The 20,257-nt window shown below is 49.9% G+C and overlaps 2 protein-coding genes across 2 annotated transcripts in view; one reads left to right on the plus strand and one right to left on the minus strand.

Annotated features, from left to right (window-relative positions):
- Positions 1–720: 720 nt before the first annotated feature.
- Positions 721–8,776, plus strand: PSMG4 (proteasome assembly chaperone 4). Its single transcript, XM_014788775.2, has 3 exons — positions 721–932; positions 5,035–5,110; positions 8,587–8,776. The coding sequence occupies exons 1-3, from the start codon at positions 759–761 to the stop codon at positions 8,706–8,708; spliced, it is 372 nt and encodes a 123-aa protein (XP_014644261.1). The 5' UTR covers positions 721–758; the 3' UTR covers positions 8,709–8,776.
- A 5,228-nt stretch (positions 8,777–14,004) lies between these two features.
- SLC22A23 (solute carrier family 22 member 23) overlaps positions 14,005–20,257 on the minus strand; it is a 167,110-nt gene continuing 160,857 nt past the window's right edge. The window contains exon 10 of the mRNA XM_087437935.1: positions 14,005–14,515. Coding sequence (XP_087294061.1) covers positions 14,158–14,515 — 358 coding nt within the window. The 3' untranslated portion in view covers positions 14,005–14,157. The remainder of the gene's footprint in view (positions 14,516–20,257) is intronic.

The following is a 20,257-nucleotide window of genomic DNA, read 5'->3' on the forward strand; positions in this document are numbered from 1 at the left end:
GAGGAAAATGAGTCTCAGAGAGGTTAAAAGGTTAGCCCACGGCCCACGCTTATACACGATTGTGGCTCCGGGGGTCTGAGTCCAAAAGAGCGCCCAGCCATCCTCCCGGCGACTTAGTTGACGCAGTTTTCCTTTTAGACGCTTTCTCCCAATATCCTTGCCATTCCTAAGGCGAGCGACGGTCAACGCTTCCCTGGAGTTACGGGGCAGCGAGGAGGACGAGGATTTTGGTAAGCCAAACCAAAGACGGCTTGGCGGGAGGTGGCTGCTCGCGAGGTGCTTAAGGAACTGGTAATGAGAAGGCGATGGTCTTCGTAGGGCGACGTGTCACTCCCTGGGAAGATGCGGCTAGCTCCAGCACATCAGTGCTGCTCTTCAACAACGCAGGGGGGCAGGGAACAAGCGAGCGCGAGTTCTGCCGCGCGCCGTAGGCCGCCCGAGGCCACCGCGGGGCGCCGAGCCCGCCGCTGCGGGGGACGGCAGAGGGCTTTCCCCGCGCGCCCAGCCACGCCCCGGAGCGCGGGCGGAGGCCGGCGGGGCCGCGCTCCGAGGCTCTCCGCAGGGCGAGGGCGGTCAGCCCGCCCCGCCCCTCTCCGGGCCCCGCCCACCCCGGCTCGGTCCCGCCCCCTCTCCGGGCCCCGCCCCCCAGTCGGCCCCGCCCGCGCCCGGGACCGACAGCCTGGGCGCGCTCGGCCTCTCGGCGCTCGCCTGCTCGGGTCTGGCCGGCGGCGGCGGTCAGGCGCGGTCGACCGGGCTGCATGGAGGGGCAGTGGGCTGCCGCGGGCGGGGACGTCTCCCTGCACAACTTCAGCGCGAGGCTGTGGGAGCAGCTGGTCCACTTCCACGTCATGAGGCTGACGGACTCGCTCTTCCTGTGGGTGGGGGCCACGCCGCACCTGCGCAACCTCGCCGTGGCCATGTGCAGCCGCTACGTGAGTGCCGGCCGGGCGGGAGGGGGGCGAGGGGCCGGGGCCGTGGCGGGGCCGTCCCGGGAGGTGCCAGGGCCAGGGGAGAGGACTGGGGGGGCTGGGGCTGAAGGGGGCCGGGGACCGGGCGGAGGGTGACCGAGGGGTCTGGGCGTGGTGGGGGTACCAGAGGGACCTCAGGTGCCCACGCGGTAGATTTCCGGCCCCCTAGGTGCGCGGGCGCGGCCCAGGTGTGTCCTGGGCCGGTGGGGCCCGTCGGGCTCTCCGGAACTCTTCCTGTTCCTAGGGACCGGGGGGTCGGTCTGGGCCTGCGCCACCCGGAAGGGCTGCGAGTGGCAGGCCGGCACGTGGCCGCAGGCAGCTCCCGCCCCGCCCCTCTGCTGGCTCCTCCTCTCTCGCATCTCTGCAGTTGGCGTGCCCAGGGGCTTCCCCGTGGGACCTCCGCTCACACTGGCGCCCTGGGGGATGGCGTCTACTTCTTAGCTTTCATGCCATCTCTGTACTGACTACACCAACATTTATTCATGTTTCCAGTGCAGACCTCTTTCCTGAACTTCAGACTCCTGTGTCTCGGCTTGGAAGTCTAGTAGGCGTCTCACCATAGACGTACTCAAGACCAGACGCTTGCCTTCTCCCGGCAAACCCGCTCCTCCAACAGCCAGTCCATCTCTATTATGGCAACTCCATCCAAACCTTGGAGTCATCCTTGATGCCTCTCTGTCTCCCACACTCCACATGCCGAATGACACTGAATCTGTAGGTCCTGCTGTCAGTCAAAACGTACAGGGAATCCACCCACCTGTCACTCCTGCAGATCTGCCACCCTGGCCCACGCCTGCAGCATCTCCTCTCCTTGCTGATTCTCCCTTTGCTGCCTGTATTGGTTTCTTAGAGCTGCTGTAACAAAGTCCCTCACACTGGGCGGCTTCAAACAACAGAGATTTATTCTCACACAGTTCTGGAGGCCAGAAGTCTGAAATCAAGGGGTTGGCAGGGCTGGTTCCTTCTGGAGGCTCTGAGGGAGAAATGATCCCAGGCCTCCCTCAGCTTCTGGTGTTGCTGGCAGTCCTTCGTGTCCGTTGGCTTGGAGCTTCATCACTCTAGTCTCTGCTTCCAATGCCACATGGCCGCCTTCTCTGTGTGTCTTCTTTTCTTATAAGGATACCAGTCATATTAGATTAAGAGTCCACCCTATTCCAGTAGACCTCGTCTTAACTTACATCTTAATTACATCTGCAAAGACCCCATTTCCAAATAAGGTCACATTCATAGGTAGTAGGGGTTAGGATGTGGACATATCTTTTCGGAGGACACATTGAACTCACAACACTGCCTTATGGCCAGTTCTCCACAGGGCAGCGGATTGCACTCAGATATTGTCATTCCTCTGCTCCAAACTTTCAAGAGAGAAACTCAGAGCAGAATCGGAGACTTGACTTTGACCCTGCTGGCCCTGTTACCTGGTAGAGCCTGCTTGCTCTCATCCTCATCCCTGCCCACTCGGGTGCTCTAGCACCCCAGCATGCTCCCTCAGGAGACCCCTGTTTGCTAGGGAGAACTAGTAACCCGCAGCTGGTTGGCCAGAAAGGATTGTAATCTCGGGGGGCCCCCCGGGGGTGGGGCAAATCAGAGGAGTGAGCCCTCAGGCAGGGCCTGGGCAAGGCTTCAGCAAGGAGACAGGCTCTGATGGGATTATGATATCCTCACACAGTACCCCTCTTCTGCCCTTTCCCTTCTTGCTGTTCTTTTCCTGGGTGTGTTTTCTTGTATTTCTTTTCTGGTGAATATCACCAGGTGGGCCTTTGGGCAGGTGGCAATCTCAGTCTTCTTTCATTGGAGGAGAGGAGGGGGCCCTGGAGGGATTAGGGGGTGATGGGTGGGGCTGTGTGTCTGGAGGTCGAGGCACCTTACCTTCTTTCTTTCCTAGTCCTAAGGCTGTAGTCATAGACAGTGCGTAAGGCTGTGGGCCACATGGGGCCCAGGACTGCTCATTGGTAAGACCAGGCATTGCTTTCTTGAATCAGTTTCAAGGGTCCTCCTGTGGACTGCTTTGTTGGTCTGACCACTTGATAGTCATAGCTCCTCGTAGGGTGTATTTTCTCAGCTGGAAAGTCACCCTCCACCAAGATTGGGGCAGGAAAAGGAAAAAGGGCCAGTCCCATCTGTTGGCGACATTGTGTGCCCTCCAGGGCTAGATGACTGGGCCAGCTGGAGAGAAGAGTGCAGGCCATAACTTAAGGCAGGAAATCCAAGATTACTGTGGATCAGGGCTTGGCAAACTCTGGCCTGTGGGCTGGCCTGCCGACTCCTTTTGTAATAAAGTTTTATTGGAACACAACTGTGCCCATCCATTCAGTAGTGTCTGTCGCAGATTTTGCGCTTTGATGGCAGAGTTGAGCAGTTGCAATTGGACCTTGTGGTCCACAAAAACTAAACTGTTTGCTATCTGGCCCTTCCTAGCAAAAGTTTGCCAGCACGTGCATGGAGGATGGTACCAAAGGGTCTGTGAGGTCTGCCCCTCATACCTTCCCTCTAACCCCACATGTAGGACGAGACCGTGTAGAACAAAACCACACAGCTCTGCTGCTCTTCTGGCTGGCCTGCCGTACGTCAAGCAGGTCTGTCTTTGGTGCCAAGAGAGGCTGCAGAGCGAGGATGACACAGGGTCCCACCAGCATGAGGAAGCTTGCCTGGGACCAGGGCACATGGGGTGTGGCACCCTTGTGCTCAGATAATCTAGGGCTCATTTGGCCCACTTGGGGGAGTGAGAGGTGGTGCTCCAGCCACAGTAGAACCAGCTAGGCATGTGTCTGCCTGGGAGACCAGCTTGGCATAGTATGATTTTGGAAATAATGAAGTACTAAGAAGGGTAACAATATGGGGTTTTTAGTTTTGATTTTGGTGGAAAAAGGCCACCCTGTTAAATAGATTTTCTATTTTCAGGAGGTTTAACTGTAAATACTATTAACATCCAGCTAAATGTTAAACTTGAAATCTGTAAACATCAAATTCATTAATTAAGATCATATTTTGTATCTTTTTCAACAAAAAAGCATGTAGTAAATGCTTTTATTCTTATCCTGTGTTTTTGGTCATCTTTTATAGGCCTGAGCAAATTCTGTCTCGTATTAAAGTGACTTTGAACCCTTAGGAGACAAGGAGCGGTCTCTATCTGTGCTCTGGTCACAGTGTCTGGCACACAGTAGGTGTTCATTCAGTTCACCTGTCTCTACCTGGACAGTGTGGGGGCGGGCACCAAACCCCAGAGCCTCTGACTGCACAAGCTTGTCCCTATAAAAACCTTGTCACTTCCTGAGACCCCCAGACCTTTGTATGGAAGCTCTTTCTTTCTGGAGTCTGCTGTTTTGCCATATTATAAGTTAGTGGGTATTTTTCTTTTAAGCTAGGCCTTTCTAATGGTAAGAGGAATTACTTCCAAAGTAATTGGAAGTAAGATTACTTCTAGATTTCAGAAGGCCACATTTATTTATCTTTAGTTTTATTGCTTCTTATCTGAAATGTGGATTGGCTGAGCATATTCAGAAGTTCTTATTTTTGTCACTTGGACGCTGATGGTTGGTGCCCCTTTGCAGAGTCACGGGGCCCTTGTTGACCTTGAAGAGCCCAGATGGAGCTGTGTGTTCTCTACAGGCCCAGATGAGGAGATTAGGTGTCCTGCCGTCTTGGCTGGTGGCTCCCTCAGGGGCCAGCGGGACCCGAGGCACTTGGTGCCCAGACTCTGTGATTGGTTTTGTTCATGCTGTGCCCTAATGTTCTTGTTTGCTTCCCTCTTGGTTCTAATGTTGCCCTTCAGCATGCTTGGGAGTTTCCAACATGAAAACAAGTCCTTTATGTGAAATAGGTCCTGGAACTGATTAACCGCACTGCAATGCTAGCTTCAGGTGACTTCTCGTCTGTCCCAGCTGTGTGACCTCATGTGCATTAGGGGATCAACCTAGCTGGCTGTTGACACAGGTGCCAGACCTTCTTTCTCTTGGTAAATGTGTCTGCCTCCCAGAACCTGCCGCTGCCACCCTCATGAAGCAGCAGAAACCACAGGAGTTTGGCTGGTGGAGAAGCAGCACTGTGTTCTTTGTTTTCCTTTTAGGACTCCATCCCCGTGTCCACCTCCCTCCTTGGAGACACTTCTGATACGACCTCCACTGGCCTTGCCCAGCGCTTAGGTATGTACCCACAGCTGGTGCTGCAGGAGCAGCCAGATGGGGACCTCACTGTTGAATGGAACCATGAAGCAAGTCACTTTAGAAGTAAAGAATCTTTATACCGAGAGGTAAATCAACTCATTACTGTAGGGTAGGCACAGGCCTTTGTATATTGGGCCTTCTTTAGGGAGGGCACATCCATGCTCGCTCACTCAGGGCCAGCATGCTCCCAAGGCGCTCCCATGTCATGCCTTGGCTGCTGTCTAAGCCTATGAGTGACAGGTGATTTCACTCCGTCCTGTAAGCACATTACTCTCATGGGAGGAGACTGTGAATGATGCCCACAGGACCCAGTGGGCAGCAGTTCCAGAGAGCCTCCTGGGCCTCCCGGGGATTTGGTGGAGCCTATGGAGCAGGGTGCCAGCCAGCACGGTTTGGGAGGGACTGTCCTTCACTCTCCATGTTCAGAGCTGGGAAGGGATACTGGCCTGGCCTGAGTGTGGTGTAGAGTGGGTGTTAAGCAAAGGCCGTGAGGTTGAAGGCTCCACCCCCTCCCCAAACACATACTTCCTGTAAATACCCAGGTAGTTCAGGTAAGGACAGTGTGTGTTTTGCCCTTGGCCAGTTTGTACCATGGCCAGGTCATCACAGGGCGCCTGAAGACCATGAACAGTAGGGCAGCCTTTGTCTCCTCTTCAGTCGTCGTGTTCACCAGTGTTCCCAGTCAGTTCAGTTCTAGAGCCAGTTATGGAGCCCCCGTGCCCTGGAGCTGGGAGTGTACAGTGAATGAGGCCCAGCCTGATTTTGAGGAGCGTATATTTTGGTTGTGTGACAGTTCTGTCATCCTGATCCCTGATAAGTGGGAATTTACGTGTCAGTCACTCTAGGGCATGTGCACGTCAACAGCATAGCCAGTAGGTGAAGGCGCAGCAGGGTGTCATGGATGGGGTGAGTGTGGGTCGTTGTAGACTTGCCACACTGAGTTCTGTGTGTGAATAGGGCAGAGACCACGAAGGCAGCTACAGCGTTTTAGGAACATTCACTGTACTTTTTCTTTAGCCTGAAGTTAGAGAAACCTGATATTAGGTTATTTTGGTAACTTTTTATTATGAAGTAATTTTAAATTTACAGAAAAGTTGCAAAAAAGATGCAAAGAATTCCTGCTTAGCCTTTACCCAGATTCCCAGTTGACAGCATTCCCTCTCTCTGTTACATGGTTCTTTTTTTCTGAACTGCATGAAAGTAACTTGAAGACACGATGCCCCTTTGCTTCTGCTGCTTCACTGTGTATTTGCCAACGTTTAAGGGAGTGACGCACCTATATCACACAGACTACCTCTGTGACGTGCCTGGTCTGATGAAGACATGGGAGTGTTCGTACTTATGGAGCCAGAAAACTGGGTGGGCCGCCACAGTGTGGACAACAGATTCTGGTAGAGAAGGACGGCAGGAACCTGTTGGGCATGGCACAGATAAGTTGTTTATGCCAATAAAGTAAAATGGGCTCAAGAATGTCCTCGAGATGGAGGCCTGGTAGCAGTTTGTATGTAAAAAACTAGGTTTTATGTTTTTTTAGTTTTGTGAAAATGTTGGGGCTTTTTTAAATTAACATTTTCCTCTTACGTGGTTTACATCATTTTACAATAATTTACCAAAATTGAAAGAGAACACAGACAAAAAAATATATCCCTACCAACTTATTAAAGTCAAATATTAAAGAAAGGGCCCATCCTGTCTGTAGATCAGCAAAAAGTGGCTGCCCTTAACCACTGCCCAGCAAGGACAGGAACACAGAAAAAGCTTGAGAAGTCGGTGGTGTGATGTGGCTGCAGGCACGTGAAGGACTAGCGACCACAGTGCTGAGATCACAAAGGGGCGGTCCAGGCAGCCCTGTGCTGTGTGGTTGTCTCAAGCTTGGGTCTGGACCCTGCAGTTGAAAATGCATTATTGACCGTCGTCAGTTGTCTAGAGGGGTAAAGAGAAGAGAGAGGTGTCTCGAAATGGTATCTTATATGGAAGATAAGAGGAAAAGAGGTGACCTGGAGGATTCAGAGTAACCATGGAAACATTGGAGGGCTTTGGATGGGGTGAGGACCCCCCGACTCCGTGCGGCTCTGGAGGGCAGAGCTGGGCTGGCTGGGTGCACGATGCAGGCGGACACGGCTTTGCTCTCTGTAAGGCAGCTGCTGCAAATGTAAACTAAAATCACTCAGTCACCTGTCTTAGCAAGTAGTGTGATTGGAATTGGAGTGGCTCCCTTGGGACAGGGACGTTCCTGCCACTGAACGAGGCGGACTGAGCGCTGTGACTTGACAGGCCCCAGCTTCACCTCTCCTCACCTCACCACCTTCTCAGCTTTGGCGATGGGACTGGCGTGGCCATCTGAGTTCCGTGGGGTAGGAGGGTGGGGTGAGTGCCTCTATGGGGAGTAGGAGTTTGCAGCCGCCCCGTGTGTGGGGTGAGCCCAGGGAGGCTCGGCACAGCACGTAACTGGTTGAGGTTTCCTGTCCACCTGGTCTTCGTGATATTGTCTTGCCTTCCAGATTCTGGGTGTGTAACTGTGTTGATTTTTGCAGTTGGAGTAGTACACCTCTACTATTACTGGTTTTCTAGAAAGAAACTAAAACATATATTCAACATCAAATTGAAAACTGCACATTTATGTGTGTGTGTGTATATGTAAATGCACAGAAATGTAGAAAAGTAGGATTACCTCTGGGAGGGGAGTGGAATTGGTAGAGAGGGTGGTACTGAAGGAGAACTTTAATATTTTATTTATTTAAAATGCTTAACCTTTTATTTATTTACTTATTTATTTTGTGAGGAGATCAGCCCTGTGCCAACATCTGCCAAGCCTCTTTTCTTTGCTGAGGAAGACTGGCCCTGGGCTAACATCCGTGCCCATCTTCCTCCACTTTATATGGGACGCCGCCACAGCATGGCTTGCCAAGCAGTGCGTCGGGGCACGCCCGGGATCCGAACCGGCGAACCCTGGGCCGCCGCAGAGGAGCGCGCACACTTAACTGCTTGCGCCACTGGGCGGGCCCTAATATTTTATTTTAAATACTTTAATATTATCTGTGTTTTTAAGAAGTAAAAAAAACCAACTAACTCTCTGTGTAGAGCAGTGATCCTCAAATGCCAGTGTTCGGATCCCCCGGGGGCTGGTGAACAGAGACTGCCGGCCCCAACTCCAGCCTTTCTGATTCGGTTGGTCTGGGGCTTGAGAATCTGCACCTCTAACAAGTTCCCAGGTGATGCTGCTGATGAGGGGGCCACACTTCGAGAACCACTGTTCCAGAGACGAGGAGAGGGTCCAAGTGATTTTAGTCTGCATTTGCAGCAGCTGCCTGTGAAATCATAAAAATTAGAACTTTCTTCTCTCCCTAAAACCTGTTCTCTTTTTCCAAGCATTTCTCAGCTGTGAGGTAGGTATGAGGCACACAGACCTCCAGGTCTTTCAGTCATGGCTGTGTCAATGTGTTCTCTCTTTTTAGCCAGGAAGACCAACAAACAGGTGTTTGTCAGCTATAACCTTCAAAACACAGACAGTAACTTCGCGTTACTTGTAGAAAACAGGATCAAGGAAGAAATGGAGGCTTTCCCGGAAAAGTTCTAGCTGAGTGGCAGAAGTGAGGATTTGTATCTTATGTACAATATACATTTAAATAAATGGATTGAATTTTACTGTTTGTCCTTGGGTTTATGTGTTTACTATTTGCTTTTAAAGGGTTACTCTTACTAACTTTCCTTCATCCTCTCACCAGAGTGTGGGCCTTTTAAAAGGCCATAACTGATTGACCTGGGGAAGGAGAAAAGCAAAACAGGCGGGAAAGTTTCCTCGTGTGACTGCTCAATAATAGAGAAAGGGGTTAAAGTGGGATTTTGTTGGGATAGAAGGGGGCTAATGTAATGATTCAAGAAGGAGTTAAATTAGCCATGACTGTTACGCACACTCCCAGTTAGCATTAAGGTGGTAAGTCTTTATGAAGTGTGCTTCAGGTTACCGCCTTTCCTTCCCTTTCCAGCTACGCACACCTCTTCCTGCCGTGCTCTCCCTTGAGCCTGGTTCCAGCCCCGCTCCACACTGCTCACTAGGTTGATGGTCTTGGTGAAGTCTCTAATTTCTCTGGCCCTGTTTCCTCACCTATAAAATGGGAATAATCTCCACCTTGCTGGATTTTTGTTAGGATTAAATATACAGAACTGCTTTGCAAACTCTTAAGTGCCATGGCAATTAAGATGTCAATTATGGTTTTATCTATTTCATTTTTGTGGAGCCACATGCTCAGCTCCTCCTGGCTTTTCCTGTTACCACTGTCTTTCCTTCTCTCCTCTCTTCTCCAGAGTCCCTGCTCTGGTCATCTTTAATCCTTAGCCTTTTTCTGCCTGCCACTTGAGGTGGATTTGTCTTTCTAGTACCACATGCTACCCATTTTTCCTCACACCCCTTTCCAAAAGCCAGTATTTCATGGGTCAGTGGTTCCGAAGTTCACATTCAAATCCCTGAGGGAGCTTTCCCAGATTGCCCATGCCTGGCCCTTCCCCAGAGATGGATGGCTTGGGGCCCAGGCTCTGTGGGGTTGAAAAGCTCCCCAGGTGCTGCTCAGCACAGGTAAGTTGAGGACCACTGGCAAAGAACTTCCTTAGCTTCGGGTCCATCTGGAACCCTTTTGTTACTAGAGGCGGATAGTTAGGTCCTGTAACACGTATTATGCAGTGGCAAAAGTCTCACATTGAGCCAGTGGTAGGCAGCCAGGGGTGGTGATGCTTTGGCCAGGACATAAAGGCACTTCAGAGGACTAAGTCTAGGGTTCAAGATGCTTCCCTCCTTTGCAGACTTCCTGTGCTAATCTCTGAGGCCTTGGCCAGCATAATGGTAGTTGGAAGCACAGTGGGTACCTCTCTAGGAAGAGTAAGTAACACAAAATCAGGGCTATGGAGAGAAGAGTTTGGTATAAATACTTTATTAAAGAAATATTGTTTTTTTGTTAAAAAATACTACATTAAAGAAGAGAGTTTTGGATTATCAGTCTTTCCTCACAGAATCACAGTGTAAGATAAGCATTTCTAGACCTCTCTAGGAACTTTCAGGCCACGGATTAGCAGGACATCAATACACAAGAGAAAAGAACTCTTAAATTTACTGATGGCCCCCCATTTCTCAGGTGGTCTAAGAACAGCATTAAATAAACAGTTTATGTTTGATCCAATCTCTGCCTCTGCCTGCCTTGAAGACTAGCACTCTGCAAGCAGAGTGGGAGGCCACCCACTGTCCCCTCAGGGCGAGAGCGAAGAGTCGGTTTGCAGAGACGCTGAAGTAGGGACGGCAGCGAAATCTGAATAAACAGTTTTTATTACTTGTAGTCAATGGTCGTGAAATGCCCTTCATTGGATACCATCAGATGAGGTAGGGAAGACATTCCAGAGGAAATTTGTTAATGGGGCAACTTTTTTATTTCTGTACATTTACATACAAATTTTCCCCAAAGGTACCACAGATGTGACATCATGCAGACATTTAGCTTTGAACAACAGTTCAGAACTCAGTTGAAGCTTGTGCTATGAAGGAGCACCTCCAGAGGAATCCCAGGCAGCAGGTACAGCAACATGGTCTTACATAGAAACCTCAGTGTTGGGGTTGCGGAAAGGACAGAGGAAGGGAGGTGTTCCCCACTAGACATAACACACTGCGCTCCTTTTCCAAAACACACAATACATTAAGTGAGGTGCCCGTCCCTTATAGAGTTGAGGTGCGGGCCTTCCCCAGCGCTCCTTTGCGTGCCCGGCTGCCACCTAGGGGCTGGGCAAGGCAGGGTCACGTGATTCCTTTAATGGCACTTCAGTCATCTCGTTTGGCCCTAGGAAGCAGTCATGTCTGAGTGCACTACTTCCTTACAAGGTTTGTTTTTGCTTGCTTTCTGTTCTCTGGCCCAACCAACTTACCTGCCCCTCTCCTCTAGTTGCAAGTGATTATGCTCTTTTAGAAAAGCAAACAATTAAGCCTTTTTCCTGTTTATCTATCTTGGGTGCTGATATTTAGGGTATTTGATACGAGTTATTATCGACTTCTGGAAAAGGACAAAATGAAGACAGACCCGGCCCTGTCTAAGGTGTTCACATCTGTGCATAACTTACTGAAAGGGGATCCTAGCTCCCTGATCATTAGGGTCAGGAGTGGGGGCTGGAGGAGAGCAGCCGGAGCACATGCCTTGGGATGTTCCCGGGCAGTGGGGGTGCAGGAGGTGCGGAGGGCGGACTTGAAATGGCAGCTGCCTGAGAAGTGTTTCCTTCCTAACCACAAAGGAAATAGGACTGAGGAGTCCAAGCACAGCCAGTGGGTGCCGGGGTGCTGGCGGCCATAGCCCTCCCATGCAGAGCAAGGCAGGCTCAGCCCACAGGGAAGCTTTGCTGCTCTGGCTGTGTTTCACAAAGGGGCTCCTCCAGAGCTTTAGATACCCCTAAGCTGAACCAGCAACAGGACGGGAGCTCAGCCGAATCCTGAGCCCGCCGGGAGAGAGGAGCTGTGGGACCCCCTTGTTGAGAGACGTCGCCTGCCGATTGTTGGCAAGTCAACTTCATTCACATCCGCCAGACTTTGGTCCCAAGAGCCCAGTCCTCACAGCTAGCTTCTCTCGTAGTCACCCGTGAGTTAGTCCTGATGCTGAGGTGACAGAGCTGACTGCTGACTGTCTCTGTTGGACCAGTGTTTTTGGTGTTGTCAGTTAAGCTGGAGATCAGAGACGTGGGAACAGGAGTGTGTAAGTGCTGCGCCTTGCCGCCACCTTCCTAGAGATTACTGGCTGCACTCTACTGCTTTAGTACGTTTCTTAAAGATAGGGAGTGCTCACAAGTCCTTCTGTAGGACAGTAGATGGACTGCAAGGTGTCCTAGTGCTGGGGTGATGGATGCAGACATGCACCTGGCCAGAGGTTGGCCCAGGGACCCTGCTGGCTCCTTCCCACCTTCCCCGATTGCTCAATGGCCTGGCTGCTGCATATGTCGATCCTGGACTCAATGGGTCTTGCTGCCACCAGGTGGCTTTGTAGTGAGTACTCTAAAAAAGGCAAAACGTATTTCACAAGTTTGGCACGTCTAGTCTGCAAAGACGTAAAGAAAGACCTTCTTAGATTCAGGTGAATGTGGACTAACTGACACATGGAACAAAAATGACTTAAGAGACAAGGGAAGGTGAGGATGAGCTGGGCTTGGAGCAGGTGGAGCTGGGGAGATACTGGCCAGATGGCCCTCCTTCCTAGGCAGCCGGTCCTTGAACAGGCTGGAGACCCTGGGCTAGACTGAGGTCTACCAGTTTTGGAGGAGAGTGGTGGGTGGAGACAGTAAGAAAAGACCAGGTGGAAAGCTGGAAGGGGAGAAAGGAAGTTGAGTCGACCTCTTTTCTGGCCCTTTGAGCTGCAGCAGCCGTCAGTTGGAAGTCACCCAATTGCTTCACACAGACCCGAGGCCACGATTTCCCGGGAAGAACACAGCCCCTGGCAAAGACACGCGTCACAAAGTGGGGAGTGGACAATTCTAGAAAGAACCCAGGCTGTCCAAAAAATTGGGTGCCTGTGTTGCTACGAGGCAGCGCCTGCCTGCGCCAATGAAGCTTGTTTCTTGGCGCCCTCATGGGTGTCCTTGAGGAGGCGCTCCAAGTTTCCTCTGAAACACCCCTCAGACAGGAGAAAGCCTGACCTGAAAAGGCAAGAGGAAGCCTTTGTTGTCTGGGACGAAACGAGGAACACAGTGAGACCCCCGGGATACTGGGGGCGGGGGTGGGAGGTGGACTTGGGTGAGTTATTGCTTTCTCTCAATTGCTCTTAATGCTTTAAGAGGCTGGAGGTCGGTTGGACTCACCCGTGAGATCCCACTCCTGGCCCTGAGCCCCACCTCTGTGCTGACGGAAGTGGCAGGAAGCAGGCAGCAGGCAAGGCGGGCGTGGGGGGACTGTCTCCCACAGGCTCTGCAGTCTCAGCGTGCAGCCAGTGAGAGCTGACAGTCATCCAGGCTGGTGATTTCCACACGGCATGTGCTTGAGACCTGGGCGACGGGCCATGTTTGGGAGAGCACCCTCCCTCCTGTGGGTTTGCCTTAGTCGTCTATTTCAGTTATTTTCCTGTTGGTTTTAGTTCAGAAAGTCACCATGTTTTCAAGTAGTGCTGGCAAAATAGCTGACTGTAAAAGAGGGAACTTTTCTGCTGGAGCTAAATCTGAGAAGGAGTATTAATAATGTTAACACGTCTCAGACCTCAACACATTAGCTAACTGTGAACTTAGCTAGGCAAACCTGTGTCAGAAAACTGTGGCGATAGTACCACTAATGATTTAAGATTTCTAGTGAAATGTTTAAGCTTTTCCTCAAAGAGCTTCTAGCATCAAGTACAAAAGATGATCTGGAAGGAAAGACTAAGCTGGTTTTAATGATATTTGTGAGCTGCTTTCCCCCAACACATGGAACAGAAGCTCTTACCTTACAAACAGAGAAAAACCTTTAAAAACCACACACTGACTTTCTAGCAAAAACCTAATCATTTACATTTCACTCTGTCCAAAATGCAGTCATGGAAAGGCTCCACGAGAGGTGGGTCGGGTCTCTCCTTGTACACAGGCAGGCAGTGGTGGGGCGGCTCTGGCGGCAGAGGTGACATATGGCTCCTCTGAGGGGCGGTGGGCGAGAGTGGTGCCTGACCCCCAGGGAGGTTACTTACAGCGGGCGACCGGCTCCCTCTTCCAAAGGAGGTGGTTCTATTTCAGGATCAGTGAGAGGAAAGAGAATAAAGTGCTTCTTGTAAAAATGACCAAAATAAATACAAACATTTAATGGCAGAAAATAAAGTCTTTGAAGGGTTATTTCCAGAGTTTGCTTCCTCAGACACATGATCCTTAGAGTTTTAGAAAGACAGAATTCCCCACACCAGTTGAAAGTCTCACGATACAGTGGCGTCCGCAGCAGAGCTGGGTTTTCCTGCCCCAGCCACGGGTTGGGTCTCGGTCTGTAAACCTGTGCCCAAACACCCCCCAAGCCTGGGAACCCACAGTGCCCCCTTCCGGGAAGGCCGTGCCCAGAGCTACATGGACTTCATGCCGTTGGCCGTGGTGTTCTCAGGCAGCCCGTCCCCCGCCGCGGCCGCGTCGTGGAGGCCGGAGTAGTCTTTGAGCTCGGCGTTGGTGAGCAGGAGGGGCTGCTCCCCCTTCTTGTGTGGCAGGAGCGGCTGCCGCGTGTAGTGCTCCCCGTTGGAGATGTTCTCGGGCAGGTTCTGGTTCCGGCTCTCGGGCAGCAGGAGGATGCAGATGATGCAGATGAGTGTGCAGCAGGCAAAGATGATGTGGTGCAGGAAGTAGCCTTTCTGGTTGTGCAGCTCGATGATGGGTGCCGTCAGCATGCCGAAGCCCGCACTGGCCAGCACCAGCCCCAGCCCGCCGCACCTGCAGGAGGGGCACGACCACACAGGGTGAGTGTCCGTGGCAGACCCCACGGTCAGGCGCTGAGGGCACAGCTGGACCGGGGTCATGGGGCAGGTTCATGACAGACTGCCCTTGGCACCACCCAGTGTATCCCACGTGTTGAGATCCCAAACCACCTTCACCTTGGCTGTATCTGTATACCACCTCGAGTCCAGTTAATATTTTTCCTCATCAACTCAAAACTTTTACTTAATTTATCTTGAAAGGCAACTTTATAATACCACTGTAAATGGAAAACTAGTATCACTTGCCATAGATAATGTATAATGGAAAACAAAGTATTATTAAATTACGCCATTTTCCCAAGGCTTGCTCTTCATTTAGAAAAGGAGTAGTGGGGGGAGGCCTACCAGGAGTTAAAGAAGGAATTAAAGACATATCAGCACTAACGGACTTTCTCTTTACCATAACTGGAGAGATTGGAAGATACTTTAAAAAACAGTAATTTCTCACTGTGAGAGTTGATCTTATTTATTGTTGTGTCCCATGTAGTTCCTAAGATCATTCTGCATACCACAGTGGAAACTGTCTCATCTCTGGGAAATGCTGTGCCAGGACAAAAGTCAACTGTCCACATGCCAGCAACAAACGAGCCGAAAATGAGATTAAGAAAATTCCATTCACAATAACATCACAAGAATAAAATACTTAGAAATACATAAAATAAATGCAAGACTTGTATGCTGAAAACTACAAAACACTGCTGAGAGAAAATTAAGAAGATAAAAATAAATGGAGAGACATTTCATGTTCATGGATTAGAAGACTCAATATTAAGATGGCAGTTCTTCCTGAATTGATCTATAGATTCAACACAATCCCTATCAAATTCCCAGATGACTTTTTTTCTTGTGCAGAAAGTGATACACTAATCCAAAGATTTATATGGAAATGCAATGGACCCAGATTAGCTAAAACAATTTTGAAAAATAATAAAATTTGAGGACTTACCTTTCCAATTTAAAACTTACTATAAAGCTACGGTAATGAAGACAGTGGTATTGGTGCATCGATAGATCAATGGAACAGAATTGAGAGTTCAGAAATAAACCCTTACATTTACGGTCAACTGATTTTTGAGAAAGACAAATTCAATGGGGAAAGGGTAATTTTTTCAGCAAGTGGTGCTGGGACAGTTGGATATCCAGGTGCAAAAGAATGAAGTTGGACCTTTACTTCACATCAAATACAAAAATGAACTAAAAATGGATCCTAGACCTAAATGTGAGAGCTAAAACTATAACACTTCGAGAAGAAAATATAAGGGAAAACCTTTGTGACCTGAGGTTAGGTTATGATATCAAAAGGAGGATCCATAAGAGAATAAAAAGGATCAACTGGACTTTATCAAAATTAAAAACTTCTGCCTTTCAAACGACGCTCTTAAGAAAACAAAAAGACAAGCCATAGACTGGGAGAAACAAAGCACATCTGATAAAGGACTTGTTATCTAGAATATATAAGAACTCTCAATAAGAAGACAACCCAATTTAAAAACATGGGCAAAAGATTTGAATAGATATTTCTCCAAAGAAACTATACAAACAATAAAATATCCAGTAAGCATACAAGAAGATGTACAACACCATTAGTTGTAAGAGAAATGCATATCCCAACCACAATGAGATACCACTTCACACACTGGGATGACTGCAACCGGTAAGACAGACAATAACAAGGGTTGGCGAGGATGCGAAGGAAGTGGAACCTTCACACATTGCTGGTAGGAAAGAAAAACGGTGCAGCGACTGTGGAAAAGCTGAAAAAGTTAAATATAAACTTGTATGGCCCAGCAGTTCCACTCCTATGAAACATATGAAAACATATGTCCATACAAAAACTTATAAGTGAATGTTCATTGTAGTGTTATTCATAATAGCCAAAGATTGGAAAGAATCCAAATGTTCATCATCTGGTGAATGGATAAATGTGGTAGATTACATACAATGGAATATTATTCAGCAATAAGAAGAGGAATGAAGTACTGATACATGCCACAACATGGATGAATTTCAAAAATATTATGCTAAGTGATTGTATGATTCCATTTATATGAAATGTCAAAAAAAAAAAAAAAAAAAAAGAGCAAATCTGTGGAGACAGAAAGCAGATTAGTGGTCGCCTGGGCCTGGGAGTGGGAGTGGAGACTGACTGCAAATGACCGTGAGGGAACTTTTTGAGGTGATGGAAATCTATAAGTGGATTGTGGTGAAGATTGTACTAAATGTCATTGAATTGTATACTTAAAATGGATGAGTTTTACAGTATGTAAATTATACCTCAGTAAAGCTGTTAAAAAAAAAACAACCCAAAACTGTTCCAGCTGTGGGGGCTGGGGCCTCCTGCTGATACAAATCCCCAAAGCTTCCAGTCTGGACAGCCACCCAGGCCTCACCTTTTCTCCCTGAGAGCTCAGAGACTGTCCACGTCTCCCTTCTCTGTCACCCCTGCTGCTCGGCTGAGGGTTTCTGCTCTGCTTTGTGCACCATGGGCCTGAGCAGCCAGTTCCCCTCTACCCAGGGCCTTCTCAGGGGCTCTACTGTCAACAGTGAGGGAAAGAGTTCCTGCCTTCGCTACCTGCTGTCCTGCTACTACAGGCTGGCCAGTCCTAGATGATGCGGCGACAGGAACGAGGGGACTCAGGCAGGGAGGGTGTGCATCTTGGACTCCCCAGGGGGACAGCTGTACCCAAGGGCCACCTTAAACCAGACATACACAGATCTATGGTAAAGACAGGAAGGAGCACGACCTTGTAAACACTTTTTCTCAAAGAATGGAACATAAGCATGACAATTGTGTGCACGTGGGTGGGACAATGGGTGATTTCCCTTCCCCATTTTTTTGTCATGTTTCATAACAAACAATAGCCAAGACTTGCAAACAACCTAAGTGCCCATCAATCGCTGAATGGATAAAGATGTATATATACACGATGGAATACTACTCAGCCATAAAAAGATGAAAACTTGCCATTTGTGACAACATGGATGGACCTTGAGGGTATTATGCTAAGTGAAATAAGTCAGAGACAGTCAAATACCGTATGATCTCACTCATAAGTGGAAGAAAACAACGACGACAAACAAACACAGAGACAGAGATTGGATTGGTGGTTACCAGAGGGGAAGGGGGGAGGAAAGAGGGCAAAAGGGGTGACTGGGCACATGTGTGTGGTGATGGATTGTAATTAGTCTTTGGGTGGTGAACATGATGTAGTCTACACAGAAATGGAAATATAATGATGTACACCTGGCATTAATATAATGTTACAAACCAATGTTACCTCAATAAAAAATTAAAGAAAAAAAAGACACTTCTCTCTCCCCTTTTCTCTATCTCTAAATTAGAAATGGCCTTGTATCTCAGGCACAGATGGGGAGGGGTTCCCTCACTTCCTCTGTGCTGGGTGCCTCCTAGGTGAGGAGGGGTGGGGAATGGTTCCTCCTCCCGTGGGTTGGCTGCCTGCAGGCTCAGGCCCAGGGCTGGGTGGGGAGAGAGGCAGTCTCACCAGGCACACTGCCCCAGGGACAAAGCCAGAGCCTGGGAGTCACTGCCTCTTCCCTTTCCCAACCCCCTTCCTGCCCAAGCAGTGACCAAGCCCTCATGGCTTCTAGTTCAGGCCCATCTGGGTTCACACCCCTGGCTGGTGTATCCTCCTCCCACCCCCTCGGACTTTCTTTCCTCACTGCTGACAAAGTGACTTTTCTAGAATAGAGAGCTGATCATGCCACTCACTTGCTCAAAGTCCTTCCATGGCTCCCTCCTCCCTCGGGATAACACACAGTTCCCAAGGGCTCCACCTCCCCCTTCTGTGCTCTCGCCCTGCCCTTTGGCCATGCCATGGACCCTCTCCCCCAGCATCCTCAGCCAGAGTTGCTCAGCTCTGTCCTCTCTCCCTCCTGAAGTTCTCTCACCCTGGCCCACCCAAGCTCCCAGGGTCCTGCAGCTCTGCCAGGTCCCCTGGACAGGTAACTGTCTCCCGGCATTTCCTGAGGGAGGAGACGTGGCTTTTCACCTGGGTCTGTGGCCCGGCACAGCTTCCGGCACAGAGGCTTCACTGATGTTGGTTCCTACTAGAGGACTGTCAAGACTGGAGCAGTCAGGGCCACCCCAGCCTCCAGCAAACCTGTGTACACAGGACAGGCCAAAGCGAACTGTAAACAGGCTTTTCTTGCTACCACAGGCGGGAGGTATGATGGTTAAGAGCACAGGTTCTGGAGCCAGTTAGCTTGGGTTAGAGTTCTGGCTGCACCCCGACAGCTTCACCTCTGTGAGCCTGCCTCAGTGAGGGTCTGTGAAATGGGCTGAGACAGGGGACAGGAAGTGCTGAGCAAGTGCTTGCTTTTGTTATTCCTCCAGTTGTCTAAGCTTTCTCCTCCTTCTCTGTTGGCTCCACAAAGCAGAAGTATTGATGTATTTCTAACTTCTTTCTTGCTGCATTAATATTCAATAGGTGACAGAGAGCAGGAGGTGAAGGGAAGACAGCAGAGATCAGTGGATTGGTTCCGGGGGTGGTGGTGTCTGGGGAGTGCCAGGGAGGAGCCTGATGCAGGGGCCAGAGCTGAGCGAGTACAAGAACCGAGAAGCTAGAGAGAGGAGGAGCCCTTCTCATGGGCCCAAAGCCTCCAGGAATGACGTGGAAACCCAAAGGTTGGCAGGAGGTGCTGGAACCACTTTGGTCCTTCCTCCTTCTCCCTGGCCCTTCCACCCAAGCCCTGCAAAGGATGCCTCCTGAAGCTGCCTCACACCCACCCGCGCTCTCCCTTCCAGGGACCTCTGCTCAGGCTCACTATGTCATTGGGAATGAAGCTTTGCTCCCTCCTGCTGCTCCTTCGTGCACAGCCATCCCTCCTCCTGGACCACTGTCCGCTCCAGTCCACTCCCCGTGCATCCTAGTCTACTCCCCATGCATCTCCAGTCCACTCCCTGTGCATCCCTAGGCCCAGGCAGTGTTCCAGAGTACAGGCTGAGCATGCTGCAAACGTGCTCTTAGCCCAGCTGCCCCTCCCTCCCTCCCGCCCTCTTGGGTGCTCCCACCATGCCCTCAGCAACCTTCATTTATAGCCCAAAGACTCACTGGTGTTTGCATGTCTGTGTCTCTAACAGACTTAAGAGGTTTACAAGGGCAGGAACCAGGTCTACTTAGTTTGCTATTCCTAGCATTTCCCCAGCCACTGCCTGAGACCTGGCTGGCACCTGGGTATTTACTCAGCATGGTAGTCAGATTTCTAAGATGGCCCCAATAATTCCCACTTCCCAGTGTTCGCACCTTTGTACCTTGAGTGTGAGATGGACTTAGACTTTTTACCAATAAAATACAGCAAAAGTAATGAGATGTCCCTTCCATGATTGGGTTACAAAAGTCTGTGACTTCTAGCATATTCTGTTGTGGGCTTTGACAAGCAAGCTGCTATGTTGTTGAGGTTCATGTAGCAAGGAACTAAGGTGGCCTCCAGCCCAATAGTCAGTGAAGAACTGAATCGTGCTGTTATGGTTTGAGTGTCTGTGTTCCCCCACCGAAATCCATATGTTGAACTCCTAACCCGCAATGTCATGGTATTAGGAGGTGGGGCTTTTGGGAGTCATTAAGTCATGACACGAGATTTTCACATATTGAGGTATTTGGGGTAACTATTTGGGTTCAAAACTGATTCAGCTTGAACTAAAAAGCCTGACCTATGGCTCATCAAACATACACCGTAC

Source organism: Ceratotherium simum, chromosome 13 (genome assembly GCF_057802395.1).
Source record: "Ceratotherium simum simum isolate JZ-2026a chromosome 13, ASM5780239v1, whole genome shotgun sequence".
NCBI classification, from domain to species: domain Eukaryota; kingdom Metazoa; phylum Chordata; class Mammalia; order Perissodactyla; family Rhinocerotidae; genus Ceratotherium; species Ceratotherium simum.

Excerpts from the sequence above, each read along its gene's own strand:
- PSMG4 (XM_014788775.2), top strand. The coding sequence starts at position 759 with ATGGAGGGGCAGTGGGCTGCCGCGGGCGGGGACGTCTCCCTGCACAAC. Across the intron at positions 933-5,034 it reads TGGCCATGTGCAGCCGCTAC|GACTCCATCCCCGTGTCCAC; the intron begins GTGAGTGCCGGC and ends TTTTCCTTTTAG. Across the intron at positions 5,111-8,586 it reads TGGCCTTGCCCAGCGCTTAG|CCAGGAAGACCAACAAACAG; the intron begins GTATGTACCCAC and ends CTCTCTTTTTAG.